The 12,636-nt window shown below is 50.1% G+C and overlaps 1 protein-coding gene across 1 annotated transcript in view; it reads left to right on the forward strand.

The window, feature by feature from the left end:
* Positions 1 to 11,223, forward strand: part of SLC45A4 (solute carrier family 45 member 4) — a 48,411-nt gene extending 37,188 nt beyond the window's left edge. Inside the window, exons 3-7 of the mRNA XM_077166673.1 lie at positions 1,041 to 1,220; positions 1,933 to 2,990; positions 3,953 to 4,052; positions 5,422 to 5,633; positions 9,398 to 11,223. Coding sequence (XP_077022788.1) covers positions 1,041 to 1,220; positions 1,933 to 2,990; positions 3,953 to 4,052; positions 5,422 to 5,633; positions 9,398 to 9,754 — 1,907 coding nt within the window. The 3' untranslated portion in view covers positions 9,755 to 11,223. The remainder of the gene's footprint in view (positions 1 to 1,040; positions 1,221 to 1,932; positions 2,991 to 3,952; positions 4,053 to 5,421; positions 5,634 to 9,397) is intronic.
* Positions 11,224 to 12,636: the final 1,413 nt, after the last annotated feature.

Consider the following 12,636-nt stretch of genomic DNA (forward strand, 5'->3'; position numbering starts at 1 on the left):
AAGGCCCGTGACAAACATAGCAATGTCTGCTAGCTTTCTTTCCAGGCTTCTTGTTTCATGAAGCTCCCCTGGGGGCATTTTCCTTCTTTATCTCTTAAGGTCTCTGGCTGCGTGGGCTCTGTGGTTTCGTTTTTCTCATTCTGAAACTTTCTCCAAAATAGCTTCCTCTTTCAAAGAATTCTACTAAACTAATCTAGACCCACTTGGAATGGGTGGAGTCACATCTCCATCTAATCCAAGGTATTAAAAACCAATATTGGGTGAGTCACATCCCTAAGGAGATAATCTAATCAAAAGATTCCAACCTACATTGTTGAATAGGGATTAAAAAGAAATTTTGCTCCCACAAACTTAGATTGGGATTAAAACATGGCTTTTCTAAGGCACATAATCCTTTCAAACCATCATACAGGTTATATATCAACATACATATCACTGTAACAGTGATAAGGCCAGTCCAAACCTGGGTCTTTTGGAAGGCCTGTAAAACCACCATTTCCGAGTCATTGTTTGGATAATTATAAATATGTTATTTGTTTAGTATAACTGAACATATGACTGGGCATCAGTACCGTGCCAGCTGCAGGGCGTAGAGGCAGATGGAGCTGCCTGCCTGCATGGGGCCCAGGCCCGGGACGGGGGCTGACATACAACTTCCACACGGGGCACCATGGGCTTACAAATGCCACCCCTGATAACTAGCATGCCCAGCCCAGCAGACGTCTTCTCAGAGGTGGCTGGAATAGGAAGGTCGAGTTTCCTCTTCTTAATTAAAAAAATAAGGATAAGCTCTGTAAGGTTCCATGGGTATCTACAGTGAGTGAGGAGGAAAAATAACCTTGCCAACAACAAAAGTGGGAAAAACAAAACCCAGCTTCTTTACCGTGAGTCCATGCCAAAGAATACAAATTACTTTTCTGATCACAGGAGAAGTTGTTGCTGGTCCCTCATCCGTCGCCCCCTTCTAGGGCTGACAGTTGTTTTCCAGAGCCTGATTTCAGACCCTGAGATCTGTGTCCTTTCCCGTGTGTTCTGCACAGGTCTGGCCCTCGGCGACGTGCCCACCCGGCAGCCCATCGGCATCGTCCTCACGGTGCTGGGGGTGGTGGTCCTGGACTTCAGTGCAGATGCCACCGAGGGGCCCATCCGTGCCTACCTGTTGGATGTGGTGGACAGTGAGGAACAAGACATGGCCCTCAATATCCATGCCTTCTCTGCTGGTAAAGCGCCCCTCACCGATGCCCTCGTGTGGCTGAGGCGGTCCCACCTGACCTACCCAGAGCCAGAATCACAGTCCTGTGGGGAAAACGGGTGTGGAGGAGGGCTGGGTTCTGGGTTCTAAAGGTTGACACACCTAGCAAGCCTGCCTGTGAGCTCGGCCCGTTCCAGAATGGGAGAGGGTGTGCCTCAGAGCCAGAGCCTCAGGGCTGGAAGTTTGAGGGCATCTCCTGCTGACCACTGAGGCCCAGGAGGACCAGGAGACAGTGGGAGCTGGGAGTGGGGAGAGGTCAGATAAGACCGGCCTGGACGGCAAGCTGTTCCCCAGGGGGATGAAGCCAGGGGTCCTGTCTAGACCCTCCTGTGAGGCACAATGCCCATGTGATGACAGCTGGCATTGTCACTTGCACAAGAAGGCATGTCCTGGCCATGGCTTATCCCAGATCCTGAGCTTTGTCCATTCTTAATTGGTTAAGTAGAGATCAGTTAGATTAGAATTCTCAAGCCCAGAGTCAGTTGTGTTTTTTGTCTTTGTTTTGTTTCTCCGTATTTTCTTATTCTCTCTAAACCTTGGGTCCTAACCTGTAACGTAACTGCAACTAAGAAGTGTCCCTGGCACCACGTTTGACAGTGGAAGCCTTCTAGACCTTTCCCTGCAAGAGCTGCCCCTGCATGGCTCATGGGCCACTCTCTGCTCTCTCTTGTCACCCCCAGGCCTCGGAGGGGCCATCGGCTATGTGCTGGGAGGGCTGGACTGGACCCAGACTTTCCTGGGTGATTGGTTTAAGACGCAGAACCAAGTCCTCTTCTTCTTTGCGGCCGTCGTCTTCACGGTGTCCGTGGCCCTCCACCTCTTCAGCATTGAGGAGGAGCAGTATAGCCCCCAGCAAGAGCGGGGCGCCGAGGAAGCCGACGTGCCGCCCGGCACCAAGTTCGTGCCCCTGACCCCCACCCTGGACGGGGGCGAGCCGTACGGCCCATCTCTGCTCCCCGAGGAGGTCCAGTCGGAGCATGAGCTCAGCCTGGACTACCTTGACGTGGCCATGGTGAGGAGCAAGAGCGACTCTGTGCTGCACATGCCGGACGCGGCCCTGGAGGTGGAGCCCGAGCTGCTGTTCCTGCGTGACATCGAGCCGTCCATCTTCCACGACGCCTCCTACCCCAGCACTCCCCGGAGCACCAGCCAGGAGCTGGCGAAGGCCAAGCTGCCCTGCCTGTCGACATTCCTCAGGGAAAACTCAAAGGACGACGACGGGTTGCTCGATAATCACTTGAATGAAGCTAAAGTCCCAAACGGAAGTGGCTCCCCACCAAGAGATGTCTTCGGTGTCTGCAGCAGGGTTGACGTGAAGCCCTCAGCTGCATCTGGCTCTGTGCGGCGGCGGCGGCACCTGTTCCGCCGGCAGGCCTCCAGCACCTTTTCCTACTACGGCAAGATGGGCTCGCACTGCTACCGCTTCCGGCGGGCCAATGCTGTTGTCCTCATCAAGTCCTCCCGCAGCATGAATGACCTCTACGACCTGCAGAAGCGGCAGCGGCAGCGGTGCCGGCACCGGAACCAAAGTGGTGCAACCACCTCCAGTGGGGACACAGAGAGCGAGGAGGGTGAGGGCGAGACCACAGTGCGTCTACTCTGGCTGTCAATGCTGAAGATGCCCAAGGAGCTGCTGCGCCTGTGCCTCTGCCACCTACTCACCTGGTTCTCCGTCATCGCTGAGGCTGTCTTCTACACTGACTTCATGGGGCAGGTCATCTTCGAGGGGGACCCCAAGGTGAGCCACGCCTGCTGCCCCCACCAGGTTCCTGGGATGAGGACAGGTGACATAGAAAGCTTAGTCAGCAGTGGCAAGCAGGCTGCCCCGAAAACAGGGCAGGCCTTGGAGTCAGCAACACATGCTTGCAAACCCCCTTTCATGGTGCACTCCTGCCAGCTGCCCAGGCTGCGTGTCCTTGAGCCCCACCTCTCTAAGCCCTAATCCCACACACGTCATCCGGGATGACAGTGCTGTGCTTTGCGAGCAGGGCTGAGAAGACCAGTGGCAGGCAGCCTGCCAGCATGGGCCCTGCTGGTGTGCTTGGGAGCCCTGGCACAGGTCTATGAAGGGAACTCTAAACCAGATCTCAGTTGAGCAGGCATAAAAGCTAAGAGCATTCCTGAGGCAGGCCTTCAACTTTGCATTGCCATGTACCAAAGCACCCTAAAACCTGGCAGCCAGGATTGTGCCCTATTGATATCCCTGGCCATCCTCAGCTGGGTGGCTGTTCTGGCCCCTGGCATTGGCTGGGCCTGCACCTCTGGCTGCATTTAGGGGCTGTCCTGGGCTGGTTGGAAGATCTAGTCTGAGCTGATCAGAGTGGCAGCTGGCCCCCCAGGGGATGAAAGTGAGAGCTGTGGGGCCCTTGAGGTGAAACCTCGGAGAGAGCATCCCTTAAGTTGCTGGTTGGCAGATGACCACCAATTCTGTGAGCCAAGGAGAGGGAAGGAGATCCCATGTCTTGAAACATCCCAAAAGGGCCTTGGGCTGGGAGGGATTGCTGCAGAAGTCTTTGGAAAGCATTTGCAAGGTCTGCCCTAGACTTGTGATCAAGTCTCATTGTCAATATAGTTTTTATCCCTTCTTTTGAGATAAACAGCCTGCCTGTGACTGAAATATAGAATAACCTTTTTTACCTGGAGAGGCTATAGCAAATTTTCCCAATCCCCTTAAGACCCCAGTCTCTGTCTCTGGAACAGGCACCCTCGAATTCAACTGCTTGGCACGCCTACAATGCCGGAGTAAAGATGGGTTGCTGGGGCTTGGTCATTTATGCTGCCACTGGTGCTATTTGTTCAGGTAAGTGGTCCCCAATGTTGCGGAAGCGGCAGCACCCCAGTGGTGCCTGGGGACTGGAAACCTCATCCCGAGAAGGTTGAGGTGACTGCTCTGCTTTCCAACCAACAGGGCTGCCACTTGGGGAAAGAAGCATCCAAATTCATGTGTTCTCATCTTTGGGATAAAAGCTGCAGCAGCCCTGCTGGCTGGAACTGAGGGTTTCTGGAACCCTATTGGGGCTGCCCTCTTATCTGCTGGCCCACTGACATGCTGGCTCCCAGGCGCCTACCTGTCTGGGCATATGCTTCCTGGCCCTGGGGGCCTCCGAGCTGGATACTTCTACTGTAAGAACGGAACAGGCATAGGTTGGTGCCTGTGGGAGCTGCATCTCACTCGGCCTGGGAGGGGGTTTAAGAGGGTTTAGCCGGAAGATGGGCAGGGAGACGGTGGTGTAGGCAGCAGACATGTAGGCAGGTGGTGTAGGCAGCAGACATGGGGCGGCCCCATCCTGGGGAAGAGGCTTACACCTAAGGGGCCACAGGAGCCATTCTCCCTGGAAAGAGGCTTCCTCTGAAGGCACTGTTCTGTCATCAAAGAGGAGGATGTGGTGACCAGCTTCTGGCATGGGACAGGACTGAGCAGGCCTTTGGAGATGGAGCACAATTATGACCAGGGATCTCCTAATTGAGTTCAGGTTCCAGCTCCCCTGCCCATTCTTTAGTTAAAGGATGGAGGGAGGAGACCAGCTTTGTTTCAGCCTTAGCTAGGCTTGAGGCTGACCAAGTAAATAACTCATGGCCCCATGTCCAGAAACACAGCCTGGCCAGCAGTCCATGTGTAGAAACATAGCATTGTCAGCACTCCAATGGAGGAGCTCTCAGGAGTGTGCTGGAGATGCATCCTGGAGGAGGTGACATTTGAGATGCTGGGTTTGGAAGGGTGAATAGGAGTTCAACCTTTAAGACCTGAGAGGCAGTCACAGAAATCCACCAGTGACCTGTGTCCCACAGCCAGGGCTGGGTACTGAAGGCAGCCCCTGTGTGGGCCTTAAAGGAGGGCAAGATCTGGGTGGGGCTGGCCTGACAGTTTGCTGCAGGCCAGAGCCAGGTGATGGGGTGTAGAGCTGGGGAGGGCGAATATCCCAAGGGGTCCAGTATCCTGGGAAGTCTGCCAGGTGCTGCAAGGTTCTGAATGGTCAGGGAGCAGGTATCATGCCAGGTGCAACTGCCTGCCTGACATGGGGGTGGGACAGGCAGAGGGGAGGTGGTGGCTGAGTATACCCGAGAGCCAGGTGGAACATCAGTGCCAGAGCTGGGGAGGGGAGCTGGCGGTGAGCATGAAGGAAGGGCCAGGGGGGTGAGCCTCTCCTGCAGCTGCCTTCTCTCTGCAGCCCTGCTACAGAAATACCTGGACAACTACGACTTGAGTATCCGCGTGATCTATGTGCTGGGGACGCTGGGCTTCTCAGTGGGCACAGCAGTCATGGCCATGTTTGCCCATGTCTACGTCGCCATGGCCATGATCAGCACCATGGGCCTCGTCTCCATGAGCATCTCCTACTGCCCCTACGCCCTACTGGGGCAGTACCATGAGACCAAACAGGTATGCCAGGGGGTGGGGGTGGGGAGGAGTGGGGGCAGAGGCTGACCCCAGGGCCCTGTCCCCAGATCTGTCTGACTCCAAGCCTGTGCATGCTCCTTTCCATGGTTCTTGAGACCGAGCTGAGTCCCTTGCATATTTTATTTAACCCCCTATGCTATCTTTCAATGGGTAGTCAGTTGGAAGTCAATGTGGATATAATGTGTACAGCCAACATGAAAATTGTTACTGAAATATTTTATATTGCTCTGATGTTTTTGAAATTTGGTGTTTATAGTATGGTTTCTGCACATCTCAGTCCATACCAGCCCTGTTTGCAACAAGTGTGCCCACAGCGCAGGTGCTGGCCGTGGCTCCCAACTTTACGAGGCAGCCTTTTAAAGGGAAAGGGGAAGAAAACAAAAGCTCATGTCTCTTTCCTCCTAAACCTAAACTGTTTAATTGTCTAATCTCTTAAACTGTTAAAGCAAAATAAATTTGCTACTAAATGCATGCCAAATACAATATGCATAAAAATCTGCACTATAGCATTATTTTTTAAATATCTGTTTATTTGGAATACAGCATGTATATTGAAAAGGGCACACCTCAGATGTCAGTAGCTTAATGAATTTTCAGAAAGGAGAACACCCTTGAGAAACTGACCCCATCCAAGAAACCCAACATTACCAGTTTTGGGCAGCCCTAGTGCCCTTCCACTTCCCTAAAGCTAGTTGGCATCCGACTCAAAACCCAGGGAATGTCTGGTTTCTTCTGTATTTCCTTACATTGGTGATTAGTTCGTGTTGTTTCTTGGGGCAGCACTTCGCTCACTTTCATTGTCCACTTGGCCACAATTCATTTATCCAGGTTTTTCCCATTTGAAGCTCTTACAAATGGTGCTGCAATAAAGATTTTCATACAGGTCTCTCGTGGTACTCATGTTCTCATTTGGGGACGAGGAATAAAAACCAAAGTGTGGAAGTGCTGGGTCGGAGAGAGTATGTGCTCAGCTTTCGTAGACACTGTCAGTTTTCCCATGCCAGTGTATTAATTACTCTCCCACCAACAGTGTGGTTTTGCAGTCTGTGTATGGATAGTAGTGTCTTGTGGTTTTAATGATTTCTGATTGCTAAAGAGGTTGTGTCCCTTTTTCATGTTTATAAGTTATTTGGATATCTGCTTTTGGGAAGCACATGCTTTAAGTATGTTGCCCACTTTTCTGATGAGTTATTTTTACTTTGCCTAGGTTTTCATAGTAGTTTTTTATTCTGAAACATGAGACCTTTGGACAGCTATGTGTGTCATAAACCTCTTCTCCCACTCTCTGTCATCCATTTCCATTCCCTTAATGAGTCTTAATGAAAAACAGTTCCTAATTTTTTTTTCAAGGTCCTAATTGTAGTGCCATTTACTTTATCAGTCTTTTTCTTTATGGATAGTACACTTTGTGCCCTGTTGAGTAAACCATTGCCTGGCCCAAGTTTGTGAAAATACTCCCCTATATTGTCTCCAGGACTCTTTATTTTTATCCCACATGTGGACATACACATGACCTAACACCATTTATTGAAAAGACTCTGCTACCACCCTCCTGCATTGCTGTCACAGTGCTGACATATGTGTGCAGTCTGTATGTGTGCAGGTTTGCTTCCAGCCTCTGGATTCTCTCCCATGATCTATCTTTGGATAAATGTGTTACACTGTCTTAAAGTGGTTTATTTAGATCCTGAAGTGTAGAAACATAAGGCCTTCATCTTTGCTTTTCAAGAATTTCTGGGCTATCTTTGACCCTCTATGTTTTCACCTAAATGTTAGAATCATTTCTTGGCTGTTTATTGGAAACACATTGATTATATAGATCAATTTTGGGAGCACTAATGTCTTTATAGTATCAATCCTTTCTATCCATAAATATGGTATACTCTTTTATTATTATTAATTCTCATAGCTTATCTTTAGGTTATTTTGGGTTTTCTGCATACACAGTCATGTCATCTGTGTATAATGGGAGTTTTATTTCTTCCAAATCCTTATGCCTTTTATTTGTTTTTCTTGTCTTATTGCAGTGGCTTGAATGTTCAGTACTATACTGAGTAAAAGTGGTTTCTTATCTACAAGGGGTGAGAACCTTAGAGATCCAAGTTGTGTGTTTCTGGGAATTTGTCATTTAATCTAAACTTTCAAATTTATTGACATTAGTATCATCTTATGCTCCTCCTAATATCTTTAGCATCTGTAGTGACATTCTCATTTTTACTCCTGATGTTATTTAATTACTTGGGAGTTAATCAGTGTATTTTCAAAGAACTTCTAGCATTCTCAGTCTTTTGTATGCTTGCTTTGCATTTTGTTAATTGCTGTACTTACTTTCATTATCTCCTGCCTTCTATTTTCTTTGGATTTTGACTTGCTATTTTCTGATTTCCTGTTTAATTTTCAGCCTAATATTTACATTTGCGGCTATAGATTTTCCTCCAAGCGTAATACCTCTAGTTGCGTTTTGCAAGTTTTAGTATATTGTTTTCTTTTCATTCAGTTTGAAATGTTTTCTAATATTGTGATTTCTATTTAAACTATGAATTATTTTAAAGTGTATTGGGGCGGGCCACAGTGGCTCAGCAGGCAGAGTTCTTGCCTGCTGTGCTAGAGACCCGGATTCGATTCCCGGTGCCTGCCCATTCAAAAAAAAAAAAAAGTATTGATGAATTTCCAACATTTGGGGACTTTCTAACTCATGCCATTAATGATTTCTAGTTTGATTCCATGATAGTCAGAGGACACAGACTGTGTGGCTCCAGTTGTTAGAGTTAGCTGAGACTTCCTTTGCAGCCCCTCACCTTGCCGGTGTTGGCAGGTGTTCCCGGGGCACCTGAAGGGAACCTGCCCCATACTTGGGCTGGCTGCATTCCTCTGTGTACCAGTTGGGCCGTACAACTGCCCTGGTCTGTCCCTTGCTGAACCCTTCTTCACTTATTGATTTTTTTGTCTGTTTTATGAAAAGTGCATTAAAATTACCTGCTGTGATTCTTCTTTGGTCTGTTTTACTGTGGTCTGCCAATTTCCTTCTCCATTTTGATACACTGTGTGCACACATGCGTAGAATTTTTTTTATCTTCTGGGTGGATTTGCCTTTTTTTATCAGTAGAAATAAAGTGTTCCCTGTCTTTAAAAAAGGAGACTGTCTAATAAATCCTACATCGAAGACATAATAGTATAGCTACACCAGATTTCTTTTGTGCATTTTTTCACAAAACAAACATGAAGATGTTGACTCTGTGCTTTGGCCCTACCTGCCTTCTGTGACATGTGACCCCACACCCACATGCGGTTGTGCAGTGACATGTGGCCCCACACCTGTATGTGGTTGTGCAGTACACACGGCCCCACACCCCTATGTGGCTGTGCAGTGACACGTGGCCCCGCACCTGCATGCGATTGTGCAGTGACATGTGGCCCCACGCCCGTATGCGGTTGTGCGGTGACCCGCGGCCCTGTACCCACCCATAGTTGTGCTGTTGGAAGCATTCACTGTTGCTCACAGCACCGCCAGGGCAAGGTCCAGGCCTCCCACTCCTGGCCTCCTTTGGGAACAGGCTTGCTGCCTCCTCTGCCTCCCTGGATCTGGGGCGGGGAAGGGAGGAACTCAGGCAGTGTGCATGCCAGGAAACTCAGTGAAGGAAGGTCCTATTTCCAGTCCTTCTGAGTTAATACTCAAACAACCGAGACGTCGCGTGACGGACCAGCTCTCTCCCTGTGCCTCTCACTCGTGTCCTTCTCTCTTGCAGTACGTCCACCACAGCCCCGGCAGCTCCAAGCGGGGCTTCGGCATAGACTGTGCCATCCTCTCCTGCCAGGTCTACATCTCCCAGATCCTGGTGGCATCCGCCCTCGGGAGTGTGGTGGACGCTGTTGGGACAGTCCGCGTCATCCCCATGGTGGCCTCCGTGGGCTCCTTCCTGGGCTTCCTGACAGCTACCTTCCTGGTGATCTACCCCGACATGTCCGAGGAGGCCAAAGAGGAGCAGAAGGGCCTGTCTTCCCAGACTGCGGGCGATGGCGGGGGCAGCGAGAAGCCCACCATGCTGAAGCTGTCACGGAAGGAGAGACCCCAGGGACTGGTGGAGACGGAGTCGATGGTCTGAGCCCACACTCCCGCTTACATGGTCCATGCTGGGCACTGGGTGGGCTCGGGAGGGAGCGTGGGTGGGAGGGACGCAGGGAGAGCTGCAGTTGCTGTCGCTTAAGTTGCCACCCAAACCTGAGTTTATTCACAAAACATAGTTGAAATTCAGTAGTTGTAGGGTAGGTTTGAGCTACAAGGCAGAAGTACCACACTAGTTACTTTTTCCACAATTAAAAGAAATCATTTGAAACCCTTTTTTTTATTAAAAAAAAACTTTTAATTTTAAGTCTATTTTTTATTCTGCAGGCATATTATTCCGCATGTTTTTAAATTGTAAAACAGATTTCCAATATAGACAATAAGCAGTTTAGAAAAAAATAAGATTTTGCATTTCTAGGATTATAATTGAAAACAAAAGAATTCTTACATCCTTTGTGATGTCCTATCTGAATACTTCAGATAACAGTAGTGACTCAGCGTTGTCATCAGGGTTTGTTCTTTGTGGACGCCTGCCGGCATTTGGACATTTAGTGTCAGGTCTCACCACGTTTTGTTGGTGCTGCGGCTGTCAAGAGAGTATTTTTATTTATGATTATCTTAGAAAAAAAATTATTTCATAACCGTGGTTTTCTCAGAAGAACAGCATCTCTTCTTTTCCTTGGCGAGTTTGACAGTTGTGCATGGGCTACCCCGACCTTGGACAGAAGGTGGTGGTCTCGCTGCACACCAGGGGTGGGGGACACAGGCGCCTGCGGGGCACGTCTCCCTCGGGGGTGGAGAGCAGCTCTTTTCAGAGGCAGTTCCCAGTACCCCCTTCCGGTGTGCATGCAAGTGCGTGCGTGTGTGTGCGTGAGTGTGCAAGCCCCGTGCCCCTACCCTGGCCTTGGTCATCTCCGAATACCCACCAAGGAGGCCAGGCGGCCTCCCTACCCCCGTCGTGGGCAAAGAAGCGGTGGACTTCTCTCGTTGCACTTTCATTAGTCCTTAAACCATTTGTTGGGGAAATCATGCAAGCTGAGCTCCGGGCACAGCGTGGCCTCTGCGGGCCCATCACCACGGCCTACCTCGGGGGGTGTGAGCACCGGCACCCCTACAGTGCCAGGTCCACACGCCCGAACACTTTGAACTTTGCCGACTTTGCCTGCTCACCCTGCTGGATGCTGGAATCAGAAGAGCATAGAGCGGAGGTGTTCTGCCCGGACAGAGGCACGCCCGCCACGTGTGGAGCCTCAGCACCGTGTCCAAGCAGAACTCGGACTTCAGGGGAGTACAGTAACCAAATGCTGCAGCTGTTTGGAAATGTTTTTCAAACCACAGTCTCTTTATAACAGTTTATGCTTTTCTTATTTGAAATGGTCCGTCTACGCTGATTTCAGGAGAAAGAGGGGGAGGCCTCCTGCACAGTGAACAGATAAACTAAAACAATTGTAATACTTTTGCTGCCTCAAGTCGATGTTTTTTAAATAAAGTACTTTAAATGCATGAGAATCATGCTGCAATATGATCATTCTAAAGCAAATATATATATATATATTTCAATATGAAACTAAGTAGTTTTTCAATAAATTACTTGAATTTTCTCTGTATGTAAAAGAATGAATATATGTTTAATGCACTGAACTAACCTTTGGTCCTGCCTGTCTGCCGGTCCTGGGCGGCGTTTGGTCGGCTGTTCTGTCTGTGTCCGGGCAGCTGTGCTGTTTCCCGTTGGGGCGCATTCTCACAGGGTGGAAGGTGCTCCCCACGGCCTGGGTGCCCTCCCTGGGAAGCCCAGGGTCCTGGAGGGCCAGCTCAGACGTGGCTGCTTTCTGTTGGTGTTAAGACTGGAGAATAGTAGTGGAAGTTTTTGTGCTTGAATGGGAAGAAAACCCGCCCGTGTGCCATGCAGCGCCTGCTGTCCTGCACGGCGCTTCTTGCCTGGCTCGCTGTCAGTGCTGGGCCCAGGGATAGGCCCCCCGATCCCTCATGTCTGCCAGGCATCCTCAGGTCACCTGCATGCAGTGCTGTTTTCATTAACAGCTTTAGGATTGTTTCAAGTTACCAGGGCCTGGTCAGGCAGTCCGCTGTGTTTACCCTGCTCTTGGAGGCCCTCCCCAGCTGGGGAGCAGGAGGGCAGCTGGAGGCAGGGTGGATGAGGGGGTGCTGGCACCTATTGAGGCCTGGAATGCAACGGGCACATGGTTCAACCAGGAGGGGCCTCCTACCCTGAATGGGGCATGTCACTGCTTGTCCAAAGCTGGCCCAGGAAATGGATTCAGCAGCCAAAGAAGCTGGCTTCCTGGCAGGTGTGTGCACAAGCAGCTCAAATGCCAGCCTGTGGCTGATGTTTGAGGAAATGTGTGGGGTTAGGCCTGTCCCTGTGGGGTGGGCAGTGCCACTATAGCCGTGCACAAGCCCTTGAGATTCAAACTGGACCATGACCCAAAATAACAAACACAGCAAGCAACATATTCACGTTTTAGGCCTCATTAAAGTCACTGTTGCTATAGTAATCATAATGCACTGAAAGGGGAGGTGCTGGTGGCTGGTATCAAAGCGCCCAGCGTGGTAGCTGTTCATCAGTGACGGGTGGCATGCCCCGTAGATTTTTAAAGCTATAAACCCTTTGGGATATTTGCAACCAAAATCTGTAGGTCCAGTCAGTACCTGAACTCCAAAGGAGGGGCATGTGCTTTGTGGTTTGGATAAGAAAGCATTCGTGGCTGGGTTGGTTTCCGAACAGTCAGCCAGAGGCCCTTGCCCTCGGAGTGGGCCCCAGCATGGGGCCCCTGTCCAGGGAGAACCAACTCAGTGAATCCTTTTGCCTCAGCCCCTGCCTTGCAAAGAGCTTATTTCAAGATTGCGCTAATTGAAATTGTCAGTGTCGTCACCTTGTGTCTTAAGCTGAGGAGAAGGTGTCTT

Source organism: Tamandua tetradactyla, chromosome 6 (genome assembly GCF_023851605.1).
Source record: "Tamandua tetradactyla isolate mTamTet1 chromosome 6, mTamTet1.pri, whole genome shotgun sequence".
Lineage (NCBI taxonomy): Eukaryota > Metazoa > Chordata > Mammalia > Pilosa > Myrmecophagidae > Tamandua > Tamandua tetradactyla.